This window comes from Panthera tigris, chromosome X (genome assembly GCF_018350195.1).
Source record: "Panthera tigris isolate Pti1 chromosome X, P.tigris_Pti1_mat1.1, whole genome shotgun sequence".
Taxonomy (NCBI): domain Eukaryota; kingdom Metazoa; phylum Chordata; class Mammalia; order Carnivora; family Felidae; genus Panthera; species Panthera tigris.
Window position 1 is genome coordinate 57,161,198 of NC_056677.1, and position 26,898 is coordinate 57,188,095.

General features: G+C 49.1%; 2 protein-coding genes across 4 annotated transcripts in view; both read left to right on the top strand.

Moving 5' to 3' along the window:
* Positions 1 to 7,051, top strand: part of KIF4A (kinesin family member 4A) — a 120,214-nt gene extending 113,163 nt beyond the window's left edge. For both annotated transcript variants that reach the window (XM_007097578.3, XM_042974913.1), the window contains 3 exons: positions 4,244 to 4,360; positions 5,865 to 5,987; positions 6,260 to 7,051. In XM_007097578.3, the coding sequence (XP_007097640.1) occupies positions 4,244 to 4,360; positions 5,865 to 5,987; positions 6,260 to 6,460 (441 nt within the window). In that variant the 3' untranslated portion in view covers positions 6,461 to 7,051. The remainder of the gene's footprint in view (positions 1 to 4,243; positions 4,361 to 5,864; positions 5,988 to 6,259) is intronic.
* A 1,767-nt stretch (positions 7,052 to 8,818) lies between these two features.
* GDPD2 (glycerophosphodiester phosphodiesterase domain containing 2) lies at positions 8,819 to 19,094 on the top strand. 2 transcript variants are annotated; one of them, XM_042974253.1, is made up of 16 exons: positions 8,819 to 8,973; positions 10,577 to 10,690; positions 10,961 to 11,064; positions 11,352 to 11,445; positions 11,624 to 11,683; positions 11,919 to 12,017; positions 12,195 to 12,288; positions 12,435 to 12,580; positions 12,706 to 12,788; positions 12,886 to 13,036; positions 15,034 to 15,255; positions 15,470 to 15,618; positions 17,679 to 17,826; positions 17,970 to 18,052; positions 18,294 to 18,322; positions 18,413 to 19,094. In XM_042974253.1, the coding sequence occupies exons 2-16, from the start codon at positions 10,586 to 10,588 to the stop codon at positions 18,463 to 18,465; spliced, it is 1,620 nt and encodes a 539-aa protein (XP_042830187.1). In that variant the 5' UTR covers positions 8,819 to 8,973; positions 10,577 to 10,585; the 3' UTR covers positions 18,466 to 19,094. The 2 variants fall into 2 exon arrangements, with proteins under 2 accessions (XP_042830187.1, XP_042830188.1); XM_042974254.1 differs by lacking the exons at positions 8,819 to 8,973; positions 10,961 to 11,064 and having other exon boundaries at positions 10,621 to 10,690.
* The last annotated feature ends 7,804 nt before the right edge of the window (positions 19,095 to 26,898 follow it).

Below are 26,898 nucleotides of genomic sequence, written 5' to 3' on the forward strand. Positions count from 1 at the left end.
TGACTCTTGATCTGAGGGTTGTTAAGTTCAAGCCCCACGTTGGGTGTAGAGATTACTTAAAAATAAAAATCTTTTGGGGCGCCTGGGTGGCTCAGTCGGTTAGGCATCCGACTCCGGCTCAGGTCATGATCTCGCGGTCTGGGAGTTCAAGCCCAGCATCAGGCTCTGTGCTGACAGCTCAGAGCCTGGAGCCTGTTTCGGATTCTGCGTCTCCCTCTCTCTCTGACCCTCCCCCGTTCATGCTGTCTCTCCCTGTCTCAAAAATAAATAAACGTTAAAAAAAAATTTTTTTTTTTAAATAAAAATCTTTTAAAAAAATACTTATCAAAAATCTTAACAATGAGGGGTGCCTGGGTGGCTCAGTTGGTTGAGCGTCCAAATTCGGCTCAGGTCATAATCTTGCAGTCTGTGAGTTCAAGCCCCACGTCGGGCTCTGCTGACAGCTCAGAGCCTGGAGCCTGCTTCGGCTTCTGTGTCTCCCTCTCTCTCTGCCCCTCCCCCACTCGTGCTCTTTCTCTCTCTTGCTCTCTCTGTCAAAAATAAATAAACATTTAAAAAAAATTTTTTTAATCTTAACAATGTTCCTGTCCTCTGGCCCAGTAATTATACACATAGGAATTTATACTAAGGAAATAGTCACTGGTACATAAAAAGATTTATTCATTCAACAAATCTTTTGTGAGCACCTAGATATATATCAAACACTGTTTCTAGGTGCTAAGGATACAACAAACAAGACAGGTAAGATCCTTGGCCTTACAAAACTAAAGACATTCGTGTGAAGAGAGACACACCATGACAAATAAATAAAATAATTTTAGATGATGATAATAGAGAAACAGAAATATAGTGAAGCCATAGAGAATTCTGGGGTAGGGAAAGAGTGCTTGGGAGAGACCTCTCCAAGGAGGAAGATGGTTAAGCAGAGATCTGAACAAAGTGAAGGAGTAAGTCAGGGAAAAGAATCAGAGGGAAAACATTTCAAAAAAAGGGAACAGCAAATGCAGGAAAAAGCCTCAGACAGGAATGAGTTTGGTTTACCAAGGAATAGCTGAAAAGGCCAGGGTAGCTGGAGAGTATTGAGAAGTGGGAGAGCGTAATACAAGGTCAGGCCAGAGTAGTTAGGGGCCATATCATGGAGGGCCTTGTCAATGGTGGGAAGATTTAGATTGTGTTTATGTAGCAGGATATATGTGGTAACATGATTTTGTAATAGGAAATACTTTCTTTGAAAACAATCTTAATGTCTACCATTAGGGGGCTGGTTAAATAAGTCGACATTTTCACATGATAAAATACTATATACAGCTATTAAATATCAAAAATCACAGTTTTGATTTTCACATTTTATAAAGAGATATATAGTAAGATCATCAGGAAAAGAGATATTATAATGGTTTCTTTTACCTTCACAACTACAGAACAGTGGTGATGGTTGTCATATGAAAGAGACATAAGGACTTGAATTTAACTGTAAACTCAGTATGGATTCACAAAGATCTGACAGAAGAAAGAAAGCTACTGTGATTTTTTTTTTTAGACCTCATTAACAAGACTGTTGGATCTGTATTAAGGGACTTGTTTGTGTCAATCTACCTCACAACGGCCACACCACATTTAGAAAGTTATGCTCAGGGCACTGGGGTGGCTCAGTCGGTTAGGCGTCAGACTTCAGCTCAGGTCATGATCTCACAGTTCATGAATTCGAGTCCTGCGTCGGGCTCTGTGCTGACAGCCTGGAGCCTGCTTCAGATTCTGTGTCTCCCTCTCTTTCTGCCCCTCCCGCACTCATGCTCTGTCTCTCAAAAATAAAATAAACATTAGAAAATTAAAAAAAAAGAAAGTTATGCTCATGTCTGGATGTCACAATTAAGGATGAACTTGGACAAATTGGCATATAGCCACGGTGGTGAGGATTCTTGGAAACAATGTCATGTGGTGAATCATTGAGGAAACTAGGTCCATTTAGCTTTGAGAGGATCTGAACAGAGGGGGACTGGGGAGTGGAAATTATGTTCAGGATAAGAACAAGAATGCTGTGAAAGTGGAGTTAAACTGATCCCTTATCATTCCACATGGCAGAATTGGATCCTCTGGTCAGAAGTTACATAGAAACTATCCTCATCTCAGGATAAATAGAGCTTCAGATAATTAGACCAGGGACATGAGAGAAGGGCTTCAAATCAGGCTCTAGATGGTTGCTGAGGTCTCTTCTGACTCCAGTCTGTCATTCTGTGAGCTCTGCCACCTATGTCTCTTCCAAGCCAAACTATCCTTCCTTCCTTCCACCATTTCTCTTATAACATAGCTTCCTATAATGCTAGTCACCTGCCTCTTTTTTTGCTTAATGTCCTCTTTATTAAACACATACCCACACTGAACTCCTGAATATGTGCACAAGGAAACATACTTCCTGATTAAATGGGTTTAATACACAGAAAGCACTTATAACAGTGCTTGGCATACATTAATGCCAGCTATTACTATTGCAGCCTGGTTGGTAAGTGTGCTCATGGCACGATGAAGAGTGTGACTACATCATGGTGTGTTCGTAGAATGAAAATGAATGGAACTGGGGGCTCCTGGTAGCTCAGTCAGTTGAGCGTCCAACTTCGGCTTAGGTCGTGATCTCACGGCTTGTGAATTCAAGCCCCACGTAGGGCTCTGTGCTGACAGCTCAGAGCCTGAACCCTACTTCAGATTCTGTGTCTCCCTCTCTCTCTGCCTCTCCCTTACTCATGCTTTGTCTCTCAAAAATAAATAAACATAAAAAAAAGAAATAAAATGAGTGGAACCGGAGCAATGCATGTCAACATATAGTAAGATTCCACTTATATGAAGTTTAAAAGATGTAAGATAATTCCTTGTTTTTTTATGGAAACTCATACGTGGTACAAAGACCTGTGGGGGAGTGATAAACACCTAATTCAAGAGACTTTGCCCCTGGGAGAGTGGGAGGTGAATGGGATCAAGAAAGGGTAGGTAGGAGGCTTCAGTTATATCTGTATTTTAGTTATTAAGGGAAGAATAAGAACATGAGTGAATTTTTTTTATTGTCTGTGCTTTGATATACCTGAAAAAAATTATCATGCCCAATATAAGATGATGCATCATTTCAAATGGGATCTGACTGATACTGAGTCTAGTGAAGCAGTTGTTCCCCATGATTTCCAAACTCCAAATTTCTACCTGACTGATTTGCTTTTTTTTTATTTGAGAGAGAGAGAGAGAGAAAGAATATCAAGCAGTCTCCACAGTCAGCACAGAGCCCAATGCAGGCGCTCAATACCAGGACCCTGGGATCACAGCCTGAGCCAAAATCAAGAGTCAACCAACTGAACCACCCAGGCACCCCTGACTCATTTGCTTTTTGACAGCCATTTCACACTGTTGACTCATGGAGCTTCCTGACACCTCACATCCTTAGGCCCTTTTTGCACCAACTGCTTTTAAGCCAGATCTATATTTATATGGCTGATGTGGAGAGAACCTAGATGCCAGACTTATGTTTATCCTGTTATAACTTTTCTTTTTACTTGGCAGCCCATAATTCCAGCCTGTCAAAATATTTTTGAATTGTGATTCTGATATCTTACTTATTAATCACCCTTCCAGTTTTGTGTCGTCATTACAGTCAATAAACATGCCTACCTTGTCAACTGGCTATGAGATTCAAATGAGATTCTGTATTTATATATATGAAAGTACTCTGAAAACTGTAAAGTGCCATATAAAATGTAAATGACTTTATTTCATATCATCGGTGATTTATTAAAACGTTGACTGATTCAACGGCTGCAGACGTAGCCCAGGCTGACACTGAACAAGCTGTAGAACTGTGACTTGGATGCAAGTACAGCTGGGTAGATCGAAAGATATTGAGCAACTATACTCAGTCCTCAAATATACCTAACACTCCTACCATCCAACTTGCAGTTCTTCGCTTTGACCATAAAATTGTCATGAGAGTCTTTGCCAGTTAGCCTGTGTTATGGTATCCCTCTGGTATCAAAACAAGAAAATGGATCTGTCTACCATGACTTGTTCTTAGACAACTTCTCGTGGTTCTGATGATCATTGTTTCACTAAAGAAGAGGGGACTGAGGAGATAGAAGCATGGTAAAGTCAATGGTACTTTCCATTTTTTTTCCGAAAAGGCTTGCAAAGGAAGGGAAGGCATGTTAAATTGGTCTTCTAACTCTTTTGGTAATGTGTCTTTCTTTCTACACACCCATTTTTGCAGTGTTCCTGCAAGGGCTGGTGTGGGAACAAGCAGTGTGGGTGCAGGAGACAAAAGTCGGACTGCGGCACAGACTGCAGCTGTGACCCCACAAAGTGTAGGAACCGTCAACAAGACAAGGTAGGATCGGCCGTCCCTTCAGACATCCTGCCAGTTCCCACCATTGTGAAACCTGGAGTCTCCTGCCCCTTCTCTGGCCCTCTGCAACCAGAGACATTTCACTTCTCGGTCCTTCTTCCTCGCTGCCAGCCTGTTCACATACCCCTTTCAGAAACCACAGCCTGTCCCAGGAGATTTCCAGATATGCAGCTCCCCACCCCAAGCCTTGGCTGTAAAGTTGTGGTGCCGTTTCTGAGGCAGAAACAGAGAATAGGAAAGCAGGCAACTACAGGCACATAGACATGCAGGACCAAACTAGCCCAGAGGCTTAGCTGAAACTATAAGGGCCACGTGGCAGCTTCCAGGAAGGAAATTAATCCTTCTGACATCTTGAGAAATTAGTTGCTTAGACCCTCTCCATGGGAACCAGTTATTCCATGGCTCTAGGAAAGACCCACAGGAACTTGGTCTTTCAAATAGTCACTGTTGTGGGCCAAGTTAATTGTACCTGTCCTCCTTATATTCCCAGGAATAGCAAACTCAGGGAAACAAAGATTGCCTTACACCTACCTGTGCTCATGGCAAAAGCCTGTTCCTACAGCTCTCTATGTGATGTACAACAACTCTAGCAAGCTTGGTATAATGATCGTTCGTTCATCATGCATTTCTTGAACATCTGCATGTGAACGGTTCTGCCGGCTCTTCTATTAAAATGACTTCGAAGGAAGATAGTCATTAGAGGACTAACGTGGCAAGCTGGGGTTCAGGCTAAGAATTATAGAAGTAGCAGGGATCTCTGTTCCCATGGCTTTTTCAATTTGGGTTCTGGAGTCTACCCTAGTGGCTCCATGGAAGTACTTCTTGAACCGAGGACCATGGCCTGGCTCGGTTTGACTTCATGTCAATCAAAGCAACTTGCTCTTTACTTATTTATGTATTGGGTTTCCCCTTAAGAATTTTGGTTGTAAAACCACTGATCTAGTCCAATGCTCCCATTATACAGAGAGGGAAACTAAGACCCAGAGAGAGATAAGCTTAAGTGACTCACCTGATATTGCACAGCTGGTCATGACAGCTAAAATTAGACCTCAGGCTTCCTGACTTCTCAATCCAATTCTGTTTCCATGACAACAGGCTATAATTCTAATCTGAGCTCTACCACAGAGTCTCCTTGTTACCTAAGTAACTTTTCACTCTTGGCCTTAGTTGCTTCTCTGAAAGGAAGACCCAATACAGGCAACACCCTATAGACATGCTAACAAGGGTACTGCATATTATAGAGGGTGGAAGATTAATCAAAGAAATGACTAAGGCTTGGCCTTGTTTTCAACCTTGCTTTGTGATATCCTACCCACTCCTTTGCCTTCAGAGGCTGCCAGCAAGAAACCCCAAGCAGGGGTCTCCCTGAGACTTGCTTGGACTGGCAGATGAGGCACTCAGAGCTGGTACCTCACTGGTTAAAGGGGAGCAGACTGATTTTGTAACCCTGGTAGCCACATTTCTAATAGGCCTGTCTGATTCTCAGGATAGTTTGGGCACTGTTGAGCCCACCCAGGATTCCGAAGGCTCTTTCAAACTGGAGGACCCCACAGAGGTTACCCCAGGATTGAGCTTCTTTAACCCTGTCTGTGCCACTCCCAACAGCAAGGTAGGTGGGCTAAAGGCAGGCATTTTCAACTCTATTAGCATTCCTCTCTGCATTAGTTAAGACAGAGTGCAGTGGGAGAAAAGGGGGCAGAGGTACGATCAGCTTGCTGGGAAGTGGGACTTGTGCATAGGCCAGTCTTTCTTTTTCTTTTCGACAGCCAGATCTTGGGGGACACCTCATACTACACTGTACTGAGCATTTGTAGTGGCGAGGCTGAGCTGAGCCTCTGCCCCTACCCAGGATCTAGTCATACCTGTCTCTGTCCTTTCTAGCTCCTCAAAGAGATGTGTGATGTGGAGCAGGTGCTGTTAAAGAAGACGACTCCAGCTGCCTCTTCCCTTGGCCTCCCAGAATCGAAACATGTAGCAGAATCCCAAGAAAATAAAGCTCCAGGGAAGAAAAAGAAACGAGCTCTGGCCAGCAATACCAGCTTCTTCTCTGGCTGCTCCCCTATTGAAGAAGAAGCCCACTGAAGCTGGACTTGCCATCTCTTCCCCAGTCTGGCTTGGGAGATACTTTCAGGTTGCAGCCAGAAGGAGTTTTTTTAATGACTCCTCTGGATTTCAGGCCTCTTGCTGTTGAAAAAAAAGGGACAGCCTGTTACCAAAAGGGAGGAAGTCTTTGTTGGATGTTGGCCCTCACTCTCCAGCCTCCTGGCCCCAGACTACTGCTCTCTCTTCTCCAGAAAGGTGCTAAGCCACCTGCTGAAGAGAGAACCAACTAACATTCTTGATGACTCACTGGGAATCAGATCCTCAGTACCAATCTAGCCCTTTCTTATTTGTGAGCAGGTAAGGCCTCCCCACTGATGGGGATGAGGCCAAAGCCGTCTTACCTCTGGGTTGTCTCAGCTTAATGGCAGAGCCTGGCCAAGGTTGGAGGTTTGGCACTGATCCTTCATCCCACATCAGGCATGGAGGCGCTATTTGGGATATTTCCTGCCCTGACCATCTCTGGATTTTAGGTGTTTTAACAGTACACTCAGTTGTCTTCCATGTTGCTGAAGTAAATGAAATCTTTTAAAATGTTAATATTAAGTACATAAATAAATCTTAGTCTAGCCACTATTTGGAAAGATCCTCTGTGCTACAAGGAGAAATACCTGTGCTCCTCAGCCCCTGGGAATGCTATCAAGGAGAATCGGTACAAGTACCCAAGCCTCACTGCCTTGTGACAGCTAACCTGAACCCACATTTAGCTTACACCAAAGCTTCTTGTGGGAATCTAGGGTGACCGTAGTAGCTGTTCCTAATGCCCTAGAGCCTGATTTCTTGGCATAGCACTGGTGTGGGACCACACTGCTGCCCATTCCCAGGACAGCACAGTACTGGCTGCTTGTTGTCTCCTTTGAAAAGGGAAAAGGGGGTGTTGCTTTCTCCTTACTATGCATCAGGGTTCTCCGTCTCTGCTTCTAGCGAAAACGAAAACGAGGCCAGCCGTGGAATGCCAAACAGGCTGCTGACCGGCCTTGTAGCTTTTTGAGGAGCTTGCAAGCCCTGGGCTAACTATCCATGCTTTAGGAATCCCAGGCCCCTCCCCCCACCCAACTAAAAGCTCCCAAAGCACCCCTGAGAACTGGGCACATGAAAGCCAGGGCTCCTCTAGAATTTACCAGACCCCAAGCAAAGGAAACTGAAGGATAACCTGTCTAAAATGAAGCCTGCAGGAGGGCTAGGTGACCACGCAGCCCTCTCTGGCGTCCTGCCAGCCAGCAGCCCAGCTTCTCTTTGCATTTTAATGACGGGGGAGCAAAGGAGCCTCTGCCATTGCCAGCTAGAGCCCCTGGATACAATGGGAAGGCAGAGGGAGGGGGGGCAGCTCTTGGCATAAGAGAGCTAGTCTTCCTTCTCACTGTTCCAAATCCAGTACGTGTCGGGGGAAGGGTAAGCAAGTTTATCCCCAGTGAAGACTTTTTTCCCACCAACACTGCAAGCCCCCCAGGCTTTGAGCCACTGCATCAGCCAAAAGGTAAACAGGGAAGGTCAGTCAAGCCAGTCCCCCAGCCCTCCTCTCACCCCAAGCCCTGTGTGTTAGCACTAACCTGACTATTGCACGCTAGCCAGCCTTCTCCTGCTGATGGTATGTATAGTAACAGCATCTTTCAAAATTCATCTTCCAAAAGCTTGTGACCCTCACACTACACTCTGCAAATGATTCCTGGAAAGAGACTTTAGATACCTTGGGGACAAGACAACAGAAATGACACAAGTCTCTACATCCTGAATCATCAGCTCCTGTCTGGGGTGATAGGGGGAAGGGGAGGGCTGCTAGTGTCTCTCAGGAGTCACAAGGCCCATGGAGATCCCTGGTCCAGAAACAGGGCAACCTGCTGCCCAGAGTTCAGGAAGTAGCTTGGAACCCTGTATCTTCTGGATGTACCTTACAGAAGTAGAAGTAGGATCCCGGGAGGAAAGGGAAGCTGATGAATCAAGGCTATCCTCCCAGGGAGCTTGAGGGAAATGCTAGACTTACACACACACACACACACACACACACACACACACACACACACACCCCTTCCCAGGGGGTTGACTGGGCCCCCTCTTCTCACTGCCAAGTTGCAGTTGTGTGGTCACCCCCAACCCCACCCCTGCCGGTGCCCTCAGCCCTCGCCTCCCCGAGTCCAGACAAAGCCCCGGCAGTGACTGAGAGGGGAACAGGAGGAGGGACAGAGGGATGGGGAAGGCTGCACAAAAGAATTCCTTACCCCAAGCCCCTGGACCGGCAGCGAGTAAAGAAGCAGCTCTGCTCCCCCTCCTCCTTCCTCCCTCCCATCGTCCCACCCCGGCTGGGCACTGGCCAAAGAGCAGCTGAGGGCTTTCGGAGAGAACCCGCGCAGACTCCTGTAGGTGGCAACACTGCCACCTGTTTGACCAGTGGGGCTGAGCCAAGGACTGGAAGAGGGAGGAGGCAGACAAGTCGGAGAGGAGCTGGGAAGCAGTGCAGTGCAGAGCAGAGAGCAGAGTGGAGCTGCCGCTGAGAAAAGGTGTGAGGACTTGGGAAGGCTGGGGGTTATAGCCGGGGGTGGTGGGGTGGAGACCGGCTCCCACTGGCAGGAACTGGGCTCAGCGATTGAGCAGCGCCCCTGCTCAACTCCCCTGATTGGGGTTTTCAGACTGCTCAGATCCTGGAGGGAGGTGGGACTCTGGAAGGCAGTGTCTGGGGTACAGGGGCAGAACCTTAATGGAGGCAGGGAGTGTGGATGGAGCCCGGGGCAGGCTACTGGAAGCCAGTCCTGGGATGGGAAGAAGCAGGGGTCTCCTTTTAAGATGGCTTTTTCCTGGGAGGGGTCTCAGAGAGGGGAGAGTTTTCCTTCCCCCAGCTACGATCCCTACCCCTCCACTCCCTATCCCCTAATTCTCCTTTCCCAAGGCAAGCATGGGATAAGGAGGGCAGTTTCAGGAGCAGCCACACCCTTCCTCCTTTCAGGGAGCCCACCACTGTACCCTCTAAGACTCCACAGCCTTAGGGGAGCCTAGATGACAAGGGGTCATGTCCCTCAGACCACACACACTTTGGGTATATCCAGGGACTCCTTTACACACTGAAACCCACTACCGACAGCCACTAGTGCACACAGACATACAAAGCTGACACAAATCGCACACCCTCTCACGTAGAATGACAATCACACACCCAGCCTAGTTTGGGGATCAGTAAGCCAGCCAGGTCTCAGCCTGACCCAAAAGCGCAAGGTCCAATGATCCCCAGCCCCAACACAACCACACCCCCCACACACAAACCTTTGACCAGTATTTGTTGTACCTTCACCCAAGTAATCTCAGAGGGTGGGGCCCCTAAAAGGGGGAAGGTGGAGACTGGTTCCTGGCTGGGGGGTGGGGGGGCAGAATGACTGGACTGGAAGGGACAAGACTGGGGCCAGAGGGCTTAGATTTTCCAGGTGTGTGCGGGCAGGAGAGTGGTTCCTTCAGAAGGCTGGGAGTGACCCAGGCAACCTATTTCCCTCAAGTCTTCCTGTTATTGGCAGTGTCCCCTGGCCCCTGGGAGGTGGAGAGTGAGAATCTTATAGTCGGGGTTTTGTGGTGTGTGCAATCTCTGTATCCATAGCAACTGGCCAACTAGCCAGCCTCCCTTAGCCCCAGGTCAGAACTAGAACCTCTGCTTCAGGTTACTCTTGGTTCCTGGGGTGGAAGGCTCCCTACCTTGGGGCTGCCTAAAGCTTGGCCAGATCTGCCTCAACTTGCTAAATTGAATTTGCCCCACCCTGGTGCAGTTTCTCCTGAGTCCCCACCCTGGGCAAGCACTCTATCCCCAAAGCTGGATGCATGCTGTTAAATGGGGAGGAGTTGGAGAGGTTGGGTATGCACCCTGCCTGCAAAGAGGCCCGATCTCCTGGTTGTCCCACCGACTTTCCAGGTATCCAGATTAAAGGGAAAGAAAGACCCCAGAGATTATCCCCCTTTGCTCACCTCCTCATCTAATCTGGGACTTCAGCAGCCCTATGACCTCCGTTGCCGAGCAGCGGCCCAGGCTTCTGCTCCTCCCCCACGCTCCTCAGATACACTGGGAGGGAGGCTGGGATCTGCCTTCTGCTAGGGTCCCTGATGGCCCAGTATCCCTTCCCCCAGGCCCTCGCCATGGCCGAGTCCCCTGGCTGCTGCTCCGTCTGGGCCCGCTGCCTCCACTGCCTGTATAGCTGCCACTGGAGGAAATGCCCCAAAGAGAGGATGCAAACCAGCAAGGTGGAGTAGGGATGGGGGGGACTGGAAGTCCGAGGCAGAGGCCGCCTGGAGGGGATAAGGAAGCCAAGTGTGCTCAGAGGCAGCTGGTGGGGGGTGGCAGGGGGGGAAGGGACTTTCTTTCCCCAGGAAGAAAACTTCTGTCTGCCTGCGGAGCAGAGCAGAGCAGAGCAGCCCTACTCCTGGTGGGAAGCCCCATGGAGCTGTCATCCGTTGGGGACTCTGAGCTGGAAGTGGGGATCGGCTGTGAGCTTCTCTCCTGCCCCTTTGCAGTGCGACTGTATCTGGTTTGGCCTGCTCTTCCTCACCTTTCTCCTCTCCCTGGGCTGGCTGTACATCGGGCTCATCCTTCTCAATGACCTGCACAACTTCAATGAGTGTGTCACAGATCCCCCCCCTTCCTCTGCATACATGTTAATCTACGCCCCACCTTGGGTCCCCTGGGTGCTCAGTCATTCCCGGCCCTGCCCAGCTGTCCTGCTACCCAACCTCCTTAGAAAATTGCTCCACGAAGTCTCCCCAGTCCTTGGAGCCCCTGGCCCCATGAAAGGCTTCCCTCTCACTCCCTTCTAGTCCTCCTTCTGAGCCCACCCACCCCAACTCCCCTCAGGCCACTATTAACACCCCTTCCCCCACTCAGACACCTCTCTCTCCCCTCCCACAGATTCCTGTTCCAACACTGGGGACACTGGATGGACTGGTCCCTGGCATTTCTGCTGGTCATCTCTCTACTTGTCACATATGCATCCCTGCTATTGGTGGGTCAGGGAGCGGCCCATCTAACCCCTACCTCAGTCCTCCCTTCCTGCTCAGCTTCAACCCCTGGCCACTGAGGGGAGGGGAGGGGAGGGGGACGGTGTCAGCCTGGGAACCCAGGAAGCCCACCTCGGTGACCCCTCTTGGCACCTCATACCTCCCACCACCCTCTGCTTCCAGCTCCTGGCCCTGCTCCTGCGGCTCTGCGGCCAGCCTCTGCATCTGCACAGTGTCCACAAGGTAAGAGTGCGGGTGGGAGTGAGCGGGAAACGGGGACCACTGGGCCCAGGGCTTGGCCAGCTATTTTGCTGAGCACCTCAATATTCTACCCATGGACTCAAGCTCAGGACCTGAAGCCCAGTAAATTTTTGTTGAGTGAAAGAAAGAACGTGGATGAGCCAGGGGAAAGAGAGAGGGGGCAGCCCAGGGACCCCCAGGCTAACAAAGAAGACCCCATTCATCTCTGGTCCCCCAGATGCTGCTGCTCCTCATCATGCTTCTTGTGGCCGCTGGCCTCGTGGGACTGGACGTCCAATGGCAGCAGGAGTGGCGTAGCTTACGTCTGTCACTGCAGGTGAGTGGCTGATCTCCAGTGCCTATGTGGGAGCCTTGGCCTGTGGCCAACCTCTGGACGTATCTTGCTCCCTGGTCCCCCACGACTGCAAGTAGCTCTGAACTCCAAAAGTCAGGTCCTAGGAGAAGGAGAGGGGCACTGGAGAGAAGAACCCTCTTCACCAACTCTTGTCCACAGGCCACAGCCCCGTTCCTTCATATTGGAGCAGTTGCTGGCATCACCCTCCTGGCCTGGCCTGTTGCTGATACCTTCTACCGTATCCATCGAAGAGGTGCCAACTCCACTCCCCAACATACCCTCCCTGGCCATCGATGCTTCTGCCTCCTGCTGCCCATTTTACTGCACCCACACTCTGCTTTCTGTCCCCAGAGCTCACCCATTGCCCTTTCTCCATAGCCTGCCCCTCATTCCCCACAGGTCCCAAGGTTCTGCTACTGCTCCTATTTTTTGGAGTTGCCCTGGCCATCTACCTGGCCCCACTGTGCATCTCCTCACCCTGTATCATGGAACCCAGAGACTTACCCCCCAAGCCTGGTCTGGTGGGACACCGAGGGGCCCCCATGGTGAGTGTCGGGTAGAATGCTGGTAGGGTGGGAAGGGTCTGCTCCTCTAGGCTGCAGCAATCAGGCCTGTGGGTTCCCAGGTTCGCACCCTTCTCTGCTACCCCCCTACCAATTCCCTTTCCCAGCTGGCCCCCGAGAACACCCTGATGTCACTGAGGAAAACAGCTGAATGTGGAGCTGCTGTGTTCGAGACTGATGTGATGGTCAGGTGAGAGACACTAGGGGACAGAGGGACACACTAGGGGAGCTTGGGAAATGATGATCAGCCCTAGAGCTCAGCCCCCTGACACCTCTTGTGCCCTCAGCTCTGACGGGATCCCCTTCCTCATGCATGATGAGCACCTGAGCAGGACCACAGATGTGGCCTCAGTGTTCCCAGCCCGAACCTCCTCCCACAGCAGTGACTTCTCCTGTGCTGAACTGAAGAAGCTCAATGCCGGGACCTGGTTCCTAGAGGTGAAGACAGCCTCACAAAAGAGGCAACCACCTGCGGGGGTGCTGAGGGGAGAGTTCATTCATTGATAAGTATTTTCTGATCCCTGTGCTGAGCAATAGGTGTAGAGGCTCTGCCCTCAAGTCACTCCCTCGGCTGAAAGAAGAGAGCTTAGCCAACAGGCTATCAGAATAGGAAACCTAGATCGATAACAATATCCTTAGTAAACAAAGAGGAGAGAGAGCAAAGGCACTATTTGGCAGGGTAGGTGTGGGAGAGGATCAGGAGTGGTTTCACAAGAGAGAATGCCTGAGCAGCACATGAAATGAGAATGCTGTTTAAGATGGGCAAAGCAGGGATCAGCAATTCTAGTCAGACGGAAGAGCATACATAAAGCCCAGAAGTATGAAGAAGTGTTCTCAGGAAACAAAAAGTGGCTCAGTGCAACTGGGAGATAAAATTTGTGGGAGCAGTGGGAGCTGAGACTGTCAAGGGGAGCAGAGGCTTGGTCTCAGAGGGTTTTGAATGCCAGAACCACCCCCCTCCCCCAAAAAAAGAATGTCAGGCCTAGAAGTGCAGGCTTCAGTTCTGTAGGTGACGGAAAATATTCGTAAAGATACTTTATTTTCTCAGTTCCTGTTTTCCTACCTTTAAAAATAATACATGTTGGGGGGCCTGGGTGGCTCAATCAGTTAAGCGTTCAACTCTTGATCTCAGCTCAGGTCTTGATCTCAGGGTTGTGAGTTCAAGTCTCACACTGGGTTCCCCACCCAGTACACAGCCTGCTTAAAAATAAAAGTAATACTTGTTCCACATAAAAAAAATTAAACATTAGAGAAATAATGTAAAAATTGAAAGTCTCCCATAATCCAACTCCTCTGAGATAATCATTGCTAACAGTGGGTACATATTCCATATGTGTATACACACACACACACGTCATTTTGCACAAATAGGATCACTTCATATATTCTTTTGCAACTTGATTGTCTTTTCATTTAACTCTATATACAATGACATGCCAGAGTGATTAAGACCAAGGGTTGTCTGGGTTTGAGTCCTGGCTTCACTACCTACTAGCTATGTGAGCCTGGGCAACATTCCTTAGTCTCTCTTGCTTTACTTTCCTCGTCTGTAAAATAGGCATAATAATAGTACCTACTTTGTAGGATTTGGGAAGGATTAAATAAATCAATGCACATAAAGTACTTCTAAGGCTGCCTGGCACATAGTAAATACTTTATAATAAGTATCAGATAGCTTGCTTTTTCCATGTCAGCGGTTAGGAGGTAAGGTCATTTGTTGATTACAAGGGGAAGGGAGGAGAGTGGCAGAGGTTTGGAAGAGCCACTAGGAATGGAAGAAGGAGCAAAACAAGAACAAGTGAAAGGATGATTAAGTGGGGTACCTGGCTGGCTCAGTCCGTAGAGCATGTGACTCTTGATCTCAAGGTTGTGCTTTCAAGCCCTGCGTTGGGTATAGAGCTTACTTAAAAAAAAAAAAAAAAAAAAAAAAAAAAGGATGATTAAGTGGCAATGAAGGTAAAAGACTATATAGTCCACATGATGTGCTCTGCCCCCCAATTCTAGGGGTGGAGGAGGCAGACTGTCACACAATTGAATCAGGGTTTAGGATTTGTGGGGCGGGCAGGGCAGGAAAGGAGTTGAAGGTGGTATGGAAAAGTAATTCGAGCTGTAGATGGACCATGGGTAGGGGATGTAGATGTGGCAGACAGGGGCTGATGGATTGGGCAGAAACCAAAGGGCCAAGGTCCCAGAGGTCTCTGTGAGACCAAAGAGAAAATGTGAAAAAGTTAGGAAACCAGAGGGGTAGGAGGTTAGGGTCACAGAGTAAGGTGTTAGAGGGTCTGGAAAGGGTCACAGTTTGGAGAAAGAAAGACTGTGGCTCAGCGGTGCACACAAGCCTGGCGCCAAGTGGGGGAAACGAGTGAAGATCATGAGGATGGGGGAATGGCCTAAAGGCTTCTTCTGGTCTTGAAATAATTTTACTGTTCTCATAGAGGCAACCCTTCTGGGGGGCCAAGCGGCTGTCAGACCCTGATCGGAAGGAGGCTGAGAACCAGACAGTCCCGACATTGGAAGAGCTGCTGAAGGAAGCTGCAGTCCTTAACCTTTCTATCATGTTTGACTTGCGCCGCCCCCCACGAAATCACACATACCATGACACATTTGTGAACCAGACACTGGAGACTGTGCTGAGTGCAAGGGTGCCCCAAGCCATGGTGATATTTCCAGGACCCCAAGTGCCCCCTCTTGCCCATTTCCCTACCCCTGCCTTCCCTAGGCCACGGTGATAATTTTGAGGCTGCCCCCTGCCCCAGGGCCCCACCTCAACTCATATACCCCATTCTGTTATCAAACCTTTCTGCCCCTGGCCCCGACCCCTGGAATCCCCAAGCCTTCCTCAGCTTCATGCCCATCTTCCCTGAACCACAGGTCCTTTGGCTACCGGATGAAGATCGGGCTAAGGTCCAACAACGGGCACCTAGAATGCGCCAGATATATGGACAGCAGGGAAGCAACAGAACTGAGAGGCCCCAGTTTCTCAACCTCCCCTATCAAGACCTGCCACTGTTGGATATCAAGTGAGTGCCAGAGGAAAGGAGCCAAGGGGACCCCGTGAAGCTTAATGGTAGGGAAGAGTCACCTCAGGGAGGGCAAAGGCCATTCATTCATTCACACATACAACAAATATTTATCAATATATTTAACACTTGCTATGTGAAAGGCACTATTGTTGCAGGCTTTGAGCATACTAGTGAAAGAGATAATAAACTGAACGAATTATATGCATACTGGATAAGTGATATGAAGATAATAAAATGGGGAGATATAGTAGAGCAATTAGGGTTGGGAGTGAGGGCCAGAGAGGGGCCACATCCGGAAAAGTAGCTAAAGGGGTGATGTCTGGGCTGAGACCTGACAGGTCACAAGGAGCTAATGAGGAGAAGAGCTGTGAGAAGAGCAGAAACAGCAGCCCAATAAGCAAGGGAAAGGTGAGGCTGGGGAGATAGGCAGGAGCCCAATTGGGTAGGACCTTGTGGGCCACAAGAACAGTTTTAGCTTTCATTCACCACCAAAGAGGTAAGTGCAAGGGAGGATGGATCGAGAGGAGAGAAGCAAGAGAGTCCCAGATGTGAGCCAGGCCCCAGAAGCTGACCCAGCCTGTAAACATGATGGACTGCAAAGAATGCAGTTGCCAAGGTCTCTTCTCATGTCCTTGTGGTCAGATAGAAAAAAAAAGTGCACTGTATGGTAGCCCAGTTAGCATAAGTATTTCAAGGACCTTTCCCCAAGTTGTCACCATGGAGGGAGACACAACATGGGGTTTGGCCCTCACTTTAGACTTGTCCTGGTCAACCTCAACCACTGAGCAGGTTTCCAAAAGACATCAATTAGTAATGAATACAGTGGTAATGAAATCGAGGCCCCGAAAGGTCTAAGCACTCTAAGATGATGGACCAAATATACCGGGATAAAGCACAACAGGGATAGATGTAAACACCTACCTACATTTGCACTCCAAAAGAAGTTCAATTGCACAAAGACAAGAGAGGAGACTGGCATCAGCATGAACATGTGTGAAAAAGACCAGAGCTTTGATTGAATAGTGTTCATAATGAGTCATCAATGGCATGTGACATTGCCAAAACTAACCTGACCCCGGGCTGCCTTCAAACAGCCACAGTGCCCAGAAGGCAGGAGGAAGTGTTGCTGTACTCAAAGCTGGGCCAAGCCCACCTGGGATATCATGTTCAGATGCAAGCCCCCATACTATGAAAGGAACACTGATAGAGGTGCCTGGGTGGCTCAGTTGGTTGAGCATCTGACTCTTGATCTCGGTTCAGGTCGTGATCTCACGGTTTGTGAGTTCGAGCTGACGGCACAGAGCCTGCTTGGAATTCTCTGGCTGTCTCTCTGTGCCCCTCCTCCACTCATGTTCTTTCTCTCTCTCTCACAAAATAAATAAATTAATTTCTAAAAATTAAAAAAAGGAGGGGCACCTGGGTGGCTCAGTCAGTTGAGCATCTGACTTCAGCTCAGGTCATCATCTTACAGCTCGTGAGTTCAAGCCCTGCATCGGGCTCTGTGCTGACAGCTTGGAGCCTGGAGCCTGCTTCGGATTCTGTGTCTCCCTCTCTCTCTGTCCCTAACTCACTCGCATTCTGTCTCTGTCTCTCTCAAAAATAAATACACATGAAAGACTTTTTTTTTAAAAAAAGAAAGGAACATTGATCAACTGAAGTAAGATCAGAGTAGGAGAGGTTTGTATGGTGAAGGGAGTGATAACCCAGGTCCCAGCCCTGGATGAAGGAACTGGGGCTGTCGGGCCTAGAGAGGAGATGACTCAGGGACATGGTCACTGTTCCTCAGACCTCTGAAGGTCTGTCATGGAACAAAGAAGAGAGACATTCGTGTAGCCCCAGATGGCAAAGCTCAGATCTGTAGGTGGAATCTGCCAGGAGACAAAGTTGAGCTATGCAAAGAAAATTGCTTTTGCTCAGGGGATGCTATGTAAAAGTAGGACTGAGAGTTCCTTGGCAGTGACACTGCGGCTTCAAGCACGGACAAAGGCTGCTTCCTGTGCCTCATGCCCCATGATACTAGATGTTCCTGTTTCTTTCCCACCCACCCCACCTCCCAGGGCACTACACCAGGATAATGTGTCGGTGAACCTATTTGTGGTGAACAAGCCCTGGCTCTTTTCCCTGCTCTGGTGTGCAGGGGTGGACTCGGTGACCACCAACGACTGCCAGCTGCTACAGCAAATGCGTTACCCCGTCTGGCTTATCGTAAGGGCTCTGGGGCTGTCACCCCTCCCTTTCTCCCATCCCTGGCTCTCCTTAACCCTGTTCCTCTATTCCTTACACATTTCCCCCCATATACTACCTTTGGGCCTCTGGCCACTGACAGGAGCCTTTTCCTATTCCCACAGCCCCCTCAAACCTACCTGATGATGTGGATCATTACCAATTGTGTCTCCACCCTGCTGCTTCTGTGGACCTTCCTCCTGCAAGGGTGAGTGCTTCATGCCTCAGCTTTCTGGATCTTCATGCCCCCCAGGGTCCCGGTGATAGGGCCAATTCAGACTCCTACATGCTGCCCGGAGCTTGGGATTTGGTTCCTTTGAGATTCTTGGACCCTTCCTTGTACACCAAATTGGCCTGAGCCTGGGAAAGGCAGTTTGGGGGAACCTGGGATCAAAAGGCCATGCCTGCAGCTGGCTGAACTCACAATGGGAAGCTTTTTCTCTCTATAGGAGATGTAAGAAGGAGAGAGAGAAAACTGGTAAGAACTTTCTCCCTTCACCTCATTTTTCTCCTCTTATAGCCTTCTCTTTGGTCACTCCCTATATGTCTTCCCCACCCCCTGCTCCAGGCTTAGAAACAGCAGTGCTGCTGACCAGGATCAACAATTTCATAATGGAGTGAATGCCCAGCCCCGGACCCCCACCTACCAGAGTCTGAGGCCTCTCTGGACTGGCTAACAGCAAGGAAGACAGAGCAGCTGAGATGGAAAGTTGGTGGGGTTGGGGTGGGGTAAACTTTGTCAACAGGAGGTTTTGAACTATGAGGGCCCTCTGCACAGATGGTGGGCATGCTGCAAGCTTCCATGGAATCTGCTCCCCTTAGGGTTTTGACCTGAGGTTAGGTTAGGAAGACAGTGACTCATAGGAAGTTTCTCTGCAAATGTTAACAGAGGAAGTGGAAAGGAGGTTGCCAAGATAATGTTTCAGACCTGTGTGTGCGTGTTCTCGAGTAGAAGACACAAGGTGTGTCAGGGATGGGATAGCTTGGACCTATGACTGAAGGAGATGACAAAATGGCCTTTGCTGGAGAACTAAGATGATGGAGTCACCAGTCCTCACTCCATTCACTGTCTCCCCTGACCCCTGCAATTTAGCTGCTTTCCTGCCTAGACGCTGAGGGCCGAAGAGCCCATCTAGCCATTTAATTCTGTGACTATAACTGGCTTTTTGCTGTGCACAGCCTTTTCTTCAAGACAGGTTGGTTCCTGTATGGTGTCAATCTGCTTATTCAATGAATTTAACTCCTGTCTTGTCATAGTCTAATCTTTTCCACGCCGGGGCTTGGTGGGGGATGCACATTCCATCCTCGGTTGTGACATGAATGACATTGAGGGGTCATCACGGAGAGATTCTTGGGCTGGAGGGGTTGCTGCAAGAGGGGAAGCGGGAGAGCAGCCGTCACAGGGGACATTCTGGGTGGCCAAGGCACGCTGCGCAGAGTTGCGTTGTAGCTCCACCTTGTGGTCACCTGCCGCAAGAAGAGGGCCGCGACAGTCATCACCATGACGTAAGAATGTCACCTGTTTTCCGTGCCGGTTGGGGACCTGTGTCCTTGACTCGAGACCCTGAGGGTATAGTCCGATTTCCACAAGTTCTCGCCTCCGTGGGCTGTTGCGTGCAGGGTCTGGTTCCCAGGCCCTCCTTCCCCTCGAGGAGCAGGTTCCCCAATGTGTTTGCTGCTCGCGAGTTCCTGGGCTAAAATAGTTCAGGAGACCAGTGAGGAGCTGACCTAGGATGAGGCGTCTGGTAGAAGGGGGAGGGAGGAGCTTAAGGCAAAAACAGGGACCCAGGCGGGCTCTGTAGCTGACCATTCGTCCCTCCCACCGCACCAAGTCACCCTGGTTCGCGTCCCCACACGAAGGGAAATCTAATTAAGACGCTGGCGAGGTCAGGAGGTTCGCTCCTCACAATTCCTTTTTTCTCGCCAGACTGGGACCTGGGGCAGCACTAGCGCCTCGGGACAAAACCCTACTCGACTGCAAGGCAGCCCAGGGAACTACAATTCCCAAGGTGCCCCTGACAGCTTCCGGTCGCGGAATTGACGGAAGCGCGTTTGAATTTGTGTTCCCGCCCCCTCCTCCTCCCGGGCCCCGCCCCTTCCCCTCTCGCCGCCCCGCCCCCGCCGCGCACACACATGCACACACACACACAGGCAGCCATCCAAGCCGACAAACCTGGCCTGCAGCTGGCGCGGTGGGCGGGGGCGCCGGCGCGCGACCAGCGGGAAGGAGGTAGGCGCATCGGGAACCAACGCCGCGGCAGCTGCCCGGTCCCAATCTCCTTGGGCGTCCACGCCGCCTTGTAGAGGGCGGGTCTCCTTCACACACTACCCTTTGAAACTGCATTTTCTTAGTTTTCCCTGTTCCCGATCCGCCCCTCAATCTGACCGACTGCCGGCCTCAGCTCCGGGGCGCCTAGCCTGTCCGATACTGCAGGGCTCTCACCTCTCAGCGTGTACCTCCACCCCGCACCCCTACTTTTCTGTTCCCTCCCGGGCGCCCAGCCTCACAGCCCTGCAGCTTCTTCCTCCCCTCCCCTTCCGACCTAATCCTGGCAACCTCCAGGCTCTCCAACCCCCGCGGCCTCAGCCTCTAAGCTCCCAGGCTCTCAGCTGCAGTCTTGTAACCTCAGAGTCCAGGCTCCTGGCCAGAATGCCAGGTCCTAGTCCCAGACCCTAAACCCTTACGCCTAGCCCCTAGCCTTGAGTTCCTGGCCCTGAGCCTGCTGCCGCTTACCCTTACTGTCTTCCTAGGAGGACAGGACAGCAGTGGCACACTTAACTTCTATGAGGCCCTGGACTGGAGACTGGGACTGACAAAAACTTGAGGGTGGAGGGCCTCACGGAGCTGCTCATTGGGGTTGAGGTGCAGTTGCTCTCCGTTATTTTTAGGTATTGAGTCACAGCTCCTGGCATCAGGGTTTGGGGCTAGCAGGCTGGGCTAGGGGGCTATTAATAGAGCTGAGGCACAGCTCCGACCCAGTTCAGTTCGGAAGCACAGAGAGCAAGGAGCCTCCCTCTGTCACTACGCCCTGTGGAGATGTTGTGGACTGAGGCAGTAGCTGGACCAGTACCTCTCTGGCTACCAGTACCTCAGCCTGATATCTCTACCTTGGAACTCTCGAGGGAAGGCCCACAGTGATACTCCTGAGCACAGCTCTCCCCTAAGTGTGCCATGGCTTGGAGTCCTGCCACAACAAAGCTCCTGTTGTGCTAGCTGAGTGAGGAGATGTGTCCCAAGTAGAGCAGTTATTGTGGCTACAGCCTTGGCCTGCCTGGACCTACTCTTGGGCTGAAATACTAGGTTGTGTGGGAAAAAAGCTGTAGAAGAAAAACTGTGGATTTCTGGTCCCCAAAGGCCCTCATAGAGATGGGGTGCTTCAGGATGGTCCTAAGAGAGGGGGCATGGAACCGAGAATTTGCTAGCTCCAAACCAAACACAGCACTAGGAAGCTGCTGAATTCTGTTTATCACCTGCCGATTCTTTTTATTTCTTTCCCTCTTGTTGGGCTCTGTCCCTACTCACAGGAGTCAACAGACCTCAGGATCTCTCCCAACTCCATAGAGGAACCTAATTCAGGAAAGCCACTGAGAAACTTGGCTCCACCAAGAAATGAATGATCCTTTATATACATTGTCATTTCTATGGAGAGGTGTTTGTTTAATTTTTTTAAATATTTATTTATTTTTGAGAGAGAGACAGAGTGGGGGGGAGGGGGAGAGAGAGAGGGAGACACAGAATCTGAAGGAGGCTCCAGGCTCCAAGCTGTCCACACAGAGCCCGACACGGGGCTCGAACCCATGAACTGTGAGATCATGACCTGAGCTGAAGTCGGTCGCTTAACTGACTGAGCCACCCAGGCGCTCCTCTATGGAGAGTTTTTATTTCAGTGGGCTAAAGTAAGAATTCCCTAATCCACATATTGAGAATGGTGGGGAAATCTTGATACTTTACTGGACTAATCACCAAAATTATTCCCATCCACACCCAATGTGCTAGAATTCCCATTCACCGAGGATGCACACCTACAACAATGCACCCTACTTGCAAACCAGAAACTTCTGCCTTCAAGCGACCCAGATCTCCAGCTCCCAGGTGAAACCAGAGGGCTTTTGGACAAAGCTGATTGTTTTCCCACACACAAAATCTGTCTAAATTGTACACAGCTCTGCCTTCAAGAACGAGCCTAGATCATCAGCAGCGGGCCCCCCTGCCCCAACTGGGTCAATTTGTCGAGGACCCCAGTGAGACGGTGGATGAGATGAGAAGTGGTCTCTCTCTTCCTCCTAAATCCCCTTGCCTATTCCTTGGTGGCTTCAGCTTCTGCACAGGCCGCCTGGTTGCCTAGCAACCGCAGTCGCCTGCAGGGGCGTGGGGCTGCTTTCGACCTGTAGGGGGCGCCTGTCCCCCTGGGGCCTCAGGCTGGAGCTCTAGCAGTTGCGAGGATATGCCAAGTGTCAAAGCATCTCAGGGCTGTCGGGTCCTCCCAGCCTCGCCAACCCAGTCCAGTCGGAGTCTCTGGAGTGAGTGGAGGAGAAGCTCACTACGATTCTAAAGGGATTTTACTCATATTCATTAAAAAATGAAAAGATGAAAGAGAGAGGGAGGGAGGGGGAGAGAAAGCGAGGGAGAGAGAGTGAGCAAAAGCAAGCAAGAGCGAGCGAGAGCGAGCTAGAGACCGAAAGAGAGAGAGAGAGAGGGCGCGATCGAGAGCAAAAGAGAGCGAGAGAGAGAGAGCACAAATGAGTGAGAGAGAGAAAGAGAACCAGTCAGTACGGATGGGACATGGGGAGAGCAGTCTGACACTCTCCATTCTCTCCAGGCTTAGCAATGCTTATTCCTCAATCAGAGCAATTCAGAGGGCCCAGGCTATAGGGGGCTTTTTTCCTGAGCCACTTTTAGGATGTGGAAAAAAGAGTCTAGCACTCTATATTGTCAAACTGCTGAGCATATATAAAAAGCTTCAAGCTCCTGGGCTACCAGCCTAGCCTAGACTTGGTCATAACCGTTGTGTACCAGGGAATGTGCTAAGTGTTTTACATTTAATCCTCCCCCCCAAAAAAACCCTATGATTATTTCCATTTCTCTAACTTTGAGCACCTCAGTGACAGGGTCTGTTGACCAGTCATCTCCATCTGGATGTCTAATAGACATCTCAAACTCAACATGTCGAAATGTGGCACCTGATCTTTCCCCCCAAAATGACCATTCCCTAAAGCTGTCCCCATCTCAGTCAATGGCAGTTTCACCTTTCCAGTGGCTCTGGCCAAAAGATCTTGGAACCACACCTCATATCCATTCTGTCAGCAAATCCTAGTGACCATCCCCTCAAAATACAGGTTCCCGTGAAACCTTTAATAAGCTGAAATGGCAAAAAAAAAAAAAAAAAAAAAGCAATTACTATTAATGTAGTATATGTGCTGCCAAAGCAAGCACAATTACCATTAATGTATATGGAGAAATTGGGGGGCATTCCCAGACCCAAAACATAACCTCTCTTAGGCTTTTCTGATACCTTAGGGCACATCTCGCTAATGAATGCACAAGATAAATGGACAAAAGAAAAAAAAACGTAAAGCACAGACGCGCGCACACTTCAAAGCTATGGTGGCTTGATGCTGAGATGCTGAGTGGAGTTCTCCAGGAAGGAGCCTAGCCAGGCTGCTCTTGCTGCTGCCTCTATAACTGCTCGCTGCACAACAAATGCTGAATGCCATTGTCACTTTTTTTTTTTAACAAGCAAAAATCCTCTTTGGGTTTCTTTCAGTTAGCAAAAACAGGTACCATTGCAGGTCTTTCATAAAAGCAAAGTGGTGTGATGCAAACTTTTGAAAAGTGGGGGATATCTGTGCATCCAGAATCCAACACAGTGCTACCACCCTTGTCCAAACCACCATCATCTCTCCCCTGAATCACTGCAGAAGCCTCCTCACTGGTCTCACTGCTTCCATCCTTGCCTTCTGTGGCCTATTCTCCACACAGAAGCCAGAGTGATCTTGCTAAACCAAGTCAGATCTTGTCAGTTCTCTGCACAAAACCCTCCAATGGCTCCCCATGTCTCTCAGGGTAAAGCCAAAAATACTTTTTTTTTTTAATTTTTCCAGAGAGAGGGCGCAAGTGAGCAAGGGGCAGAGAGAGGGAGAGAGAGAGAGAATCCCACACAGGCTCCGCACTGACAGCGGGACTCAAGCCCCGCATGTGGGGCTTGAACTCATGAAGCATGAGATCATGACCTGAACCAAAGTCGGATGCTTAACCAACTGTGCCACCCAGACGCCCCATAGCCCAAATACTTATAATGGCCTACAGGCCCTATACAATCTTGTCCCCTACTAAACCTCTGATCTCATCTCCTGGTACTTTTCCCCTCCCTCATTCTTCTCTGGCCACTTGGTCCTCCTTACTGTTTCTTGAACAAGCCAGGTATACTCCTTACTCAGGACCTTTGCACTTGCTGTTCCCTTACAAGGTATACCTTTCTCTATGACTCACTTCCTCACCTCCCTCAAATCTTTGCTCAAATGTCACCTTCTCAGTGACGCCTACCCTGACCAAGCTATTTAAGATGGTCTCTATTCTAATTTCCAGTTTACAGTAAATACAGGGTGTAAAGTATTGAAATAAATGACACCATGGTGGGGGGTTGGGGGGAGACAAATCCAGAAAGTAGAATAGTCTGCAAAACAACTGACTCGTACTCTTCAAAGCAATGTCATTAATTACAAACAAAAACAAAACAAAAAGATGAGACACTTCTAGTTCTGGACCCAGTTTGAGTAAACTTCTCCCTATTCCTAACTACAGCTAAAATCCTGGACATTATATATAAAACAAGTGTAAGAAGACTCTGAAAGGAGGAGGAAAGCGCAGGCTTATTAGGAACCCAAGTAACCTGAACTCAAGGTGGGGAGTTCCCCAGGTTTTCTCATTGCCTCCCTATATCCCAGACTGGCGCTGGAGAAGCCAGCATCCTAGAAGCACCAGTGGACACAGACCAGAAAAAACCTCAATAAAAGCCTGCTTTCTCTAAAAAATTTTTTTAATGTTTATTTATTTTTGAGGGGGTGCAGAAAGAGAGGGGGACACAGAATCTGAAGCAGGCTCCAGGCTCTGAGCTGTCAGCACAGAGCCCAACATGGGACTTGAACTCGTGAAACACGAGATCATGACCTGAGCTGAAGTTAGACGCTTAACCAACTGAGCCACCTAGATGTCCCAAAAGTCTGCTCTCTCTAGCCAAAAGACCGGGAAATGGGCTGATTAGCCAGACAGAAAACTCTGAAACAATAACCACTCTACTGTAATCAAACATCGTAGAAACAAACTGCAGGCCCACCCATGCCAGCAAAAGCCAAGTAGAAACCCAGAGTGTTACTCTTGCCATGCTCCCCCAACAATCTCTGTGCTGGTGTCAGAAAAGGCTGGGGGCGCATTTCTGCTCAAGTCATGATCTCACAGTTTGTGAGTTTGAGCCCTGCGTAGGGCTCCATGCTGGCAGTGCAGAGCCTGCTTGGGATTCTCTCTTTTTCCCCTCTCTCTCTCTGACCCTCCCCCACTCACTCTCACTCTCCTTCTAAAATAAATAAACTTAAAAAAAAAGGCTGAATAGGGAGGCTGGACTTCCATTCCCACAGGGTACCATGGCTTCCTCTTCCTGTTGAGTGATATCGGAGTGTCAGAGGAGGAATAGTGGAGACTCAGGACTTTTAACTGCTATGTTCTGTCTCCTCCCATCCCCCTCCACTGTCCTACCATCCTTGCCCCTACCTGTACCCCCCACCCATGGTCAGTGGAAGCCACCTGGGGAGCAGGAAAAAGGCACTTCAATCTCTCCCAGCCACAGAGGTGTCAGTGGCGGTCTGGTGGGGAGCTGGAACTCTCAACCCTGCCCAGTAGCAAGAACTCTGCCTCAGGTGTCAACTGACGCCAAGGGGGGAACTTGAACTTCTGTCCCTACCTGACAGTAACCAGGCAGCAGCCTCTTCCACTGATGGCAACAGGGTCAGAAGAGCCTACCAAAAATAAGATTTAAATAAGATCAGAGTCTTATAACATAATACCCAAAAGTGTGTAGGATGCAATAAAAAAAAATCACTCATCATACCAGGAACCAGGACACCCTCATCTTCAATGAGAAATAATCCACAGATGTCAACACCAAGATGACAGAGAGCTTTCAATGATCTGACAAGGATTCTAAAGTGGCCAACATAAAAAAATGCTTCAATGAGCAATTACAAAGAAGGCTGAAACAATTTTTTTTTGAAGAACAAAGTCTTAGCAAAGAAATAGGAGATATAATGAAGAATCACATAGAAATTTTAGAACCAAAGAATACAATAACCAAACTAAAAAACTCAGTGGATGGGCTTATCAGCAGGATGGAGAGGACAGAGGAAAGAATCAGTGAACCTGAAAATAGAACATTAGAAATTACCCAATCTGAACAACAGTGGGAAAATAGAATTTTTTAAAAAAATGAACAGCGCCTCAGAGACATGTGGTGACTATACCAAAAGACCTAACATTTGTGTCATTGGAGTCCCGGAATGAGAAGAGAAAGAAGGTGAGGCTGAAAAAAGTCCTCCAGAAATAATGGCTGAAAATTTCCCAAATTTGGCAAAAGACAAAAACCTACAAATTCAAGAAGCTGAAAAAGGCCAAACAGGATAAACTCAAAGAAACCCATGCCAAGATACATCATAATCAAACTTTTGAAAACAAGACAAAGAGAAAAATCTTGAAAAAGGCAAGAGAGAAACAACACCTTACTTACCTACGGAGGAAAAACAATTCCAATGTCAGTGGATTTCTCATGAGGAACCACAAAGGCCAGAAGGAAGTCACACAAAATATTTCAAGTGTTAAAAGAAGAGAGCTGTCAACCTGGAATGCTTTTGCCTAGTAAAAATATCCTTTGGAAATGAGGGGGAAATCAAGACATCCTCAGACAAAATAAAGCTAAGAGACTATATCACCAGCTGACCCATCCTAAAAGTATGGTTAAAGGCAGTTCTCAAAACAGAAAGAATGATGAAAGAAGAAATCTTGGAACA